Source organism: Anolis carolinensis, chromosome 5, assembly GCF_035594765.1.
Source record: "Anolis carolinensis isolate JA03-04 chromosome 5, rAnoCar3.1.pri, whole genome shotgun sequence".
Taxonomy (NCBI): Eukaryota; Metazoa; Chordata; class Lepidosauria; order Squamata; family Dactyloidae; genus Anolis; species Anolis carolinensis.
Genome location: NC_085845.1, coordinates 4,991,684 through 5,000,802, shown reverse-complemented (window position 1 = coordinate 5,000,802; position 9,119 = coordinate 4,991,684). Strand labels below are relative to the sequence as shown.

Below are 9,119 nucleotides of genomic sequence, written 5' to 3'. Positions count from 1 at the left end.
TTTAGCACAAAAATATTATGATATATTGAAAACATTGACTACAAAAATGCGTTGGATAATCCAGAAGGTTGGATAAGCGAGTGTTGGATAAGTGAGACTCTACTGTATATAGCAATGGGGGGATTCATATAATCCAGTTCAATCTACATTATTCAGCAGTGTAGATGGGGCCAATGTCTTATCCCAGCTAAGACTGCTTCTGCCTACAATGTAAAATTAACACAGTTTGATATCACTTTAATTTCCACGGCTCTAGACAGCTAACAAGTGCCAGTGAACACCTCCCAAACAGAGGATGCCTCCAGGCAACAGAGGCCAAGCTATTTCTATGCAAATCCCCTCACTGATTAATTTTGCAGCTTCATGGCTATTCAGTGCTATTCAAGCTTGTTAATTGCAACATTTACACTTGCTTGAAACAGACAAGGGCTCTTTCTCCCACCCTGGACATTATTCCAGAGGTATATTAGAATACTTCTTTCAGTTTTAAAAGCATATGGCACTTTATCATTGTTACTTATTTCCATGATACAGCACTTTATGAAAACTGTCCCCACCGGTTTGCTTTTAATTACTCTGATTTTATCTGCTTGCATTTTAATGTATTGTCCATTATTTTATTTGGTGTATCGTTGGAATGTTTTAAGTTTTTGTCCAATATGTTGTGTTGTTGTTTCGGGCTTGTCCCTGTTGTGAGCCGCCCCGAGTCCCTTCGGGGAGATGGGGTGGGATATTAAAAAAAGTTTATTTATTTATTTATTATTATGTATACCCCACTTGCTTCACTGCCAACAGAACCTCTGAAGATGCCATTAGCCACAGATGCAGGTGAAACGTCAGGAGAGAATACAGCTTGAAAAACACACAGTAACTCAGTGATTCCGGCCATTCAACAAGACATACTTGCATCCTTTCTGGCTGGATTGTGAATAAACCTCTGTGGCTGCTTTCATGCCTGGTGAGTGTGTTCTTCACTTGGGTTCTTCAGTGTAAATGCTTGCCAGGCATGAGCCCTCTTTAACTGCAGTCCTAGTCTACAAGGGTTGAATGAAAAGTAATGCCTCCACCTTCATAAGTCCTCAAGAGATTGCAGTCCTGGTCTGCAGCAGATACTGGCTTGTTCAGTAGACTCTCCTCTACAGTGAATTCCATTTGGCAGGAAGCCTTAGCATTGAATGGTTGTGTTGTTAAAGTGCGAAGTATGAAACCCTGCACAGACGGGGAAGCCTTAGCATTGAACAATTGTGTTGTTAAAGTGCAAAGTATGGAACCCTGTGCAGACGGTCAGTCAATACGACTTAAGCAACGTGCAGTCACTGAATTCTTGACAGCAGAAGGTGTCACCCCAAAGGAGATTCCTCAGAGAATGCAAGCTGTTTATGGTGATAGTGTGGATGTGAGTCCTGTGCGTCGTTGGGCGAGTGAGTTTAAAGATGTTGAGGTGGGAACATCTGATTTGCGTGACAAAGAGTTGGACGTCCTGTGACAGCAACCACCGAGTTTCACAAGCAAAAGGTTCACAGATTGATTCAGGATGATTGCCGTATCACTCGGAGAGAAATTTCAAGCATCATCGGTGTAATGAAGTGTGATTTTTTTTAGTTTATAGATGCCATGTTTAACTGTGTTTTAAAAGGGTCAATATTTCAGTTACTCTGCACTCATGAGTTGGTTGCCATGGGGAAGTGGGCGGAGCCAACTGTCATTTTGTGTGGAGAAGTGCAGGTTTGAAAAAGAGGCGTTAGTCTGTGCCCTGAGGAGGTGCAGTTAAGACTGATCCTCAGTGAAGGGATTAGGGTGGCTCAAATGTTTGATTTTGAGTCAGCTGAAATAAGTTTGGTGGCTTATTTTAAGGTAGTCTGTTTCCAGATAACGAACAGATAGTCTGTGATTGAAATTCACAGGGTGACTGCAGGTTAACGCAGTAAAGGAAGAAGTGGTATTTTAAAGTTTGAAACATCTCAATATAGCTTTGTAACTGTTATTCAAAGTGCCTCTAAAAAGAAGTTATTGTAACCATTAAACTTGTGCCTGAATAAACGTATTACTGTTCTTTCTAACATCTAAGCTTCTGTCATCTATATTACCATCTAAAGCAAACAAGGAAAAGGAAGAAAAACCAAATTTAAGAAGTCTCCTCTCTAAGTAGCCAGTGGCTATATCTTCCAATAGTGGTGGCAACAGTTGATAATCCCCTTAACATCTGGTGGCCGCATTATAAACATCTTTACATCTGGTGGCAGCTTTTAAATAAAACATCTTTAATAACTGATGGCAGCTTTTAAATAAAAACATCTTTAAAGTGGTGGCAGCAATAATAAAAATATAATTAATTAATAGAAACTCCTCCACATCTCCACAATTGGTGTCAGAGTTGGGATTTTTAAAAGATTCCCCTCTGCCTGACATCTTTGCAATCGGCATTTCACAGGAACGTGTGGATCACATTATTGCTTTGCTTGGCTATTGGAAGATCTGTGCATGATGGGTCCTGTGAGACACCGGTTGTGGAAACAGAGTGTCGACTTCTTCTGTGACGGCTTCAGAAAACTTGTTCATTGTTGGCAGAAATGCATCCAATTGTCTGGTGATTATGTGGAAAAGTGAATAGTGGCAGTTGAAGAGCACATTCTAAGGATTATTTCTGTGTTTGATTTATTAAAATATTCCTATCCAAGCCCAAGTAACGAAGGTGGAGGCATTACTTTTCATTCAACCCTCATAAATTCCACTCCATAGGCACAACTGTCCAGTTTGGAATGAACCAATTCCAAGGAAAAGATGTGTGATAAATAAGCCAAGTCTATACAAGGGATGTTTTAGAAGGTTAAATATCAAACAATTTTTATTCTGAAAGACTCAGTCTAAATGCCCCTTGGCTAGCAAGGGCACCGCAATGCCAGCATTTAAATTTATTTACAAAAACAGTTGCATCTTCCTCTTGTCCTAAGGCTTTTGATCCACGGCACCTTCCAATCAGAACCTGCCCAGCAGATGGGAGATGCCATTGGTTTCCATGCAAGTCCATGATCCAGAGCTGGATAAGTAACCTTTCCAAGCTCTTGATTCCCATCACCACCACAACCACCACCGCTCTTGCTTGTATTGAAGGATATGATACAGAAGATGTATACAATGTACTGGGGAGAATATGCAGAAAGCATGGTTTACACTCAACCATAAGCTTCCAACATTTTGGCCGCATCCACACTGTCGAATTCATGCAGTTTGATACCACTTCCAACTACCATGGCTCAATGATACGGCATTCTGGGAGTTGTAGTTTGGGGAAGCACCAAACTTGATCTTGTAACAGTACGACTCCCAGGATTCCGTAGTATAGAGCCATGACATTTAAAAGTGGTATCAAACTGCATTATTTCTACAGTGTAGATGCCACTTTTGGAATGGGATGCCACTATCTTGGTTTTAGCAGAAAGGTGCAGTAGCATAGAGTTCAATCTCTTCTTAGGCTTCATGGGGTCTGATTCAAAACTTTTCCAGCGATGCAAAGTACATACTTGTTCAAGGCTGCTGAGAACCGCAATTTAATATAATCCAAAGGGAATTTGATGGGCGTAAGCTTAATTTTGCAAAGGGAGACTCACATCTTTCTAGACATCAGATTTCCTGAATTAAGAATGTGCAATTATGTCATTTGTGCTTGGTCAGGAATGCTTAGATGGTGTATTCCTGTTTGGTCAAATGGGGTTGGACTGGATGATCTTTATCCATTCCTTCTGACTTTTCGTCACAGAGAGGACTAGGGAAATCCACTGTATTTGGAAATAAGAATTTCCTTAAGCGAGGATTTTATGGGGTTTCCGTCTTTCCTATTAGTGCTCTTAGTTCTCAAGATAATTCCTTCCCCGTTAGGAGTTTCATGGGTGGATGTGGCTTTTCCTAACTTAACAAAGAAGAAAACCATGTTGGAGTGATGGTTTGTGTGATGTGAAATTTTCATTTGTGGTTTAAAGCTAGTGTGTGCAGCATTCCAGTAGAGCAGTGGTTAAATGCATAGAGAAAGATTAATTGCTAGAGTGACACTGTGTCGTTTCCGCAAACGTTGCCGGATATGTCACTATTGTGGAATGTGGGCATTGACAAGTTTATAGATAATGTTCTTCGTTGGACATGTAGATGGACTTCTCCAGCTGTGCTTTGTATATAGATGTAATTACTGCAATAAAAGTTAAGAACCGTTGGCTGACAGCTGAGTGTGGATTTATGTTCGTGCGACTAAATCGCTAGATCACCTACGGAGAGGAATTGAGATAGAGAGGTGAATGAGTTTCGATTTAACTCTCACACACTGTGAAACCATACCTGAAAAGCACTTACTTAGGGCCACTCTTAAAGGGAAAGGGACCATTGTTTAACATTCAGCAAGCAAATATTCTACTTGCACGATGCAAGCGAACATTATTTCACTGTGCAAGTGAGCATTCTACTTGTGCTGTGCAAGTGAACATTGTACTTGCACAGTTCTTTGTCACCACTTCATGCCATCTATTCATCTTTGAGTGAAAAATAAATGAGGATTTGGCCACAGATTGTTTCCTTCCCCTTGGAGCCCAGGCCAGCTGTATCTCCATTCTACGAAATGAAGCCTTCCAGTACCCACCAGCTTATACCAGAACTTGACAATTGCCTGGGAAAAGGGGCAAAGATGGAGAAAACACAGATCACCTCGTACACAATCACCAGGGTTGGTTTTCCCCAAATGCAGAAATTGCACATGGTTATTTGTTGATCACGTCTGCTCAGGATGAGGAAAGAAGTTGCTGCTGGGATAAGTGATGGTGGCTTCGAACGGCACGTGTGTGTTTCTGGTCCTGGAATGATTCTGGAGAGGGTCAGTTCTGGATTCCAGAGGCCCTCTTCTTCCTCACTGGTCCCGCTTCTGGGAGCGCAGCTTGCGCAGCCGCAGCTGGCGGAGGCGCAAGACCAAGTCCTTGGGGACCTTCCCGCCTTTGGAGAGGATCTCCCGCAGGCGCTGCTTGGGCGTCTTGGTCAGGCGGAAGTCGCAGACGGTGGGGTGGTCTTCGTAAGAGACGCGGCAACTGCGGGTCACCGAGTGGTAGCCCTCGGCCGCGGCCGTCACCTCGTACTCCCCGGGGTTCAGCAGGCGCCAGTAGTCACCATCAAAAGCTGCGAATGAAATAAAAACTGCGTTGGAGGATTGCTTTGAGAATGGGGGGCAATTCAGTGTCCACGGGCTTTGGGAAGAGGAAAGGCCAAAGAGTTGCCCTTAGACAACAAGTGGAACTGTGCTGAAATACACCGTATTTACTCAAATCTAATCCTCACCTTTTTTTTTTGCTAAATTACCTGCCCAAAATTAGGGTGTGTATTAGATTCGCATAATACTGTAATCTTAGATGCCGAGTTCAAGCAAAAGGAGAAGCTGTTTTGTTGTTCTAATACTTTTGTTTTCAAAGAATAATAATAAAAAAACTTTATTTATATACCGCTCTGTCTCTCTGCGGGGACTCAGGGAACAAATGCAAATTCAAAACAACATACAATAAAATATAACAAATAATACATCAGAGATAAAACAATTTCAGTTAAAAAACAATTGCAGTTTTTTAGAAGGAATTCCAAGATGGCAGGTTCTTTGAAAACACGCCAGGAAAAGAAAAATGCAGGTTTATTTTGTTTTCTATTTATAATGAATCCCCAGTTCAAAACTAGGGATTGTTCATTACACTATGTAACAAAAAAATCTGTTCCTAGTTTGAAATTGTTATTTCCTGTTTTATTGTGCAGTACTTATTTTGAAAGTACAGTAGAGTCTCACTTATCCAACACTCGCTTATCCAACGTTCTGGATTATCCAACGCATTTTTGTAGTCAATGTTTTCAATACATCGTGATATTTTGTTGCTAAATTTGTAAATACAGTAACTAATTACTACATAGCATTACTGTGTATTGAACTACTTTATCTGTCAAATTTGTTGTATAACATGATGTTTTGGTCCTTAATTTGTAAAATCATAACCTAATTTAATGTTTAATAGGCTTTTCCTTAATCCCTCCTTATTATCCATCATATTCGCTTATCCAACATTCTGCCGGCCCGTTTATGTTGGATAAGTGAGACTCTACTGTAGTTGTTATCATCATCCAGAAACGTTGTTTTGTGGCTGCCACAAACTAGGTTGAATTGCTTGAGGCTCTGTGAGATATTCTTTGAAAAACTATTGCAAAATATGCTATAGCAAGATGTCCCTCCCACAGAAACAAAGTTTTTGAAGTTTAATAAACCTTTCCCATGTTTTTATGATAGAACCAATTGGGGAATGACATTTGCAACTCAGGAATGAAAATTGTGTTGCATAGTGTTATGGGTGCATTCCCATTATTTTCATGGATGCCTTAGGCCCTATCTACACTGTCATAAAACCCACATTATAAAAGCAGATAATCCAGTTCAAAGAAGATAATCTGTATTTTATATGGCAGAGTAGAAGTGCCTTTTAGGTTAAAATCTCATTAGCTTTTTATCTGCCGCTTCGCACTGTTGGCTCCTGTTCAGCTTGTGGTCTCCTATATCCCATCTTATTTCTGTGCATTTCATTTTTTTTCCTGCCTAGGTTTAATGGGACTCAAAAGGGAAGTTTGGATTTTGTAAATGTTACCTGTCCTGATGTCATGGTTGATGCCATCCACTGAAATGATGGCATCCGCAATGCCTTCTTCGGTGTCTTTGTCCCGGACTATTCCCTTAATGCCCCTGCGAGTCTGTAAGGAAATGGTAAGTTAGTGCATCCATTGAAAAGAATTGGCAGTAGAAATATAAAGCATGGGAACTCCTAAGTAGGGAAAAAAAAAACCTCAGCAAGAAACTAGGATGCCATGTGGTCACTTAGGAAAACCCCTGTAGTCCTAGGGGTCAGTTTTCCATCCTTGGGAACTTTGGGCCCTAGAGATTTTGCAAAAATGCCGAATTAAATCCATGTCAAAGAGTGCCTATATAAAAGATGATTTACTATTCCAGCACACATGTAATATAATAAAATAATAATAATAATAATAATAATAATAATAATAATAATAATAATACAGACTAGAGCTGACAGCTGGCACAACAAAACATTACATGGAAAGTTCCTTGACAAAATTGAAGGAAAAGCTGATAAGGAGAAGACCTGGCTCTGGCTCATGAATGGGACCCTGAAGAAGGAGACAGAAGGCCTGATCCTTGCAGCCCAGGAGCAAGACATCAGGACAAAGGCAATTCAGGCCAAGATCGAAAAATCAGCTGATGACCCAAAATACAGACTGTGCAAGGAAACCGACTAAACCATGGATCATATCCTCAGCTGCTGTAAGAAATCGCACAGACAGACTACAAACAGAGGCACAACTATGTGGCCCAAATGATTCATTGGAACTTATGCCTCAAGTACCACCTTCCAGCAGCAAAGAACTGGTGGGATCACAAACCTGCAAAAGTATTGGAAAATGAGCACGCAAAGATACTGTGGGACTTCCGAATCCAGACTGACAAAGTTCTGGAACACAACACACCAGACATCACAGTTGTGGAAAAGAAAAAGATTACTGATTTCACTATACCAGACCTCAAGATTGAACTTCAAAGACTCTGGCAGAAACCAGTGCAGGTGGTCCCGGTGGTGATGGGCACACTGGGTGCCGTGCCAAAAGATCTCAGCCGGCATTTGGAAACAATAGACATTGACAAAATTACGATCTGCCAACTGCAAAAGGCCACCCTACTGGGATCTGCACGCATCATCCGAAAATACATCACAAAGTCCTAGACACTTGGGAAGTGTTCAACTTGTGATTTTGTGATATGAAATCCAGCATATCTATCTTGTTTGCTGTGTCATAATAAAATAATAATAATAATAATAATAATAATAATAATAATAATAATAATAATAATACTTTATTTTTATACCCTGCCTCCATCTCCCCGAAGGGACCCGGGGCAGCTTACATGGGGCCAAGCCCGGGTAAAACAGCAAACCAAAACAAAATAGCATCATAAAATATAGACACAAAAATTAAATAATATTCTAAACAAAATAAAATATAATCCATAATAAAAACATGGATTTGGCACCCAAGTAAAAGGGATAAAACGGACTGGGTAAAGTGCAACGAGTGGATATTGTAAACAAGATAGTTAATTAAATACTGTCATCAATAGGAGAGCAACTTGGGGTGGGGTGGACCCTGTGACTATAATCAACTGATAGGGCAAGATAAAGTGCAACAGATGCGGAAATGGTCGTAGATACAAAGTCTATCATGGGGATGGGGAATTATTCTCCAAAAGCCTGTTGGAAGAGCCAAGTTTTTAGGCTCTTCCTAAACAGTTTTGCAATTAAATGATGGCCTATTGGTTAGTCTGGAGTCAGACAGTGGATTGAACATGGGATGATGACTCTGGAGACCAAGGTTCAGACTTGGTCAAGTCATAGGATTCATTTACACCATATAATTAATGTAGTTTGACAGCACTTCAACTGCACTGACTCCATGTCATAGAATCATGGGAGCTGTAGTTTTACAAAGCCTTCTCTGCCAAAGAGCACTGGCGCCTCACCCAACGACAACTCACAAGATCCCATAGCATTGAGCCATAGCAGTTAAAGTGCCGCTGACAAATTGCATTTGTTTGACGGGGTAGATGCATCTCCACTTTCTCAGCTTCAGAGGAAGGCAAAAGCAAAAGCTGAACAACCCTTGCCAATAAAAAAACTGTGATAGGTTTGCCTTTAGGTCGCCATAGATCGGGCGCACAACAAATAACTGAGTGGTCCACAAGGCTGGGCATTTTAGAGCAAGGATGGTTAACCTGTGACACCTTTAGATTTGAGCAAACTGTGCCAAGGGGCCTGTCATCCATCCATCCATCCATCCATCCATCCATCCATCCATCCATCCATCCATCCATCCATCCATCCATCCATCTCCTCTATGGCTTCCTACCTGCTCCATGTACAACAGTAAGGATTCCTTGTTGTTTTCCCATTCCTGGGGCAGCTCTGACTCATGGGGAAACTTGTCGCAAGATAATTCGATTGTGATCTCGAAGCAGTTTGTGTGAAGGTAGCTGAAGTCGTTCATACCTGAGG

The 9,119-nt window shown here is 41.0% G+C and overlaps 1 protein-coding gene across 1 annotated transcript in view; it reads right to left on the bottom strand.

Moving 5' to 3' along the window:
• Positions 1 to 2,815: 2,815 nt before the first annotated feature.
• Positions 2,816 to 9,119, bottom strand: part of cpxm1 (carboxypeptidase X, M14 family member 1) — a 59,131-nt gene continuing 52,827 nt past the window's right edge. Inside the window, exons 12-14 of the mRNA XM_008122456.3 lie at positions 8,974 to 9,113; positions 6,648 to 6,750; positions 2,816 to 5,151 (exon numbers count right to left, since the gene is read on the bottom strand). Of these exons, the coding sequence (XP_008120663.1) occupies positions 4,889 to 5,151; positions 6,648 to 6,750; positions 8,974 to 9,113 (506 nt within the window). The 3' untranslated portion in view covers positions 2,816 to 4,888. The remainder of the gene's footprint in view (positions 5,152 to 6,647; positions 6,751 to 8,973; positions 9,114 to 9,119) is intronic.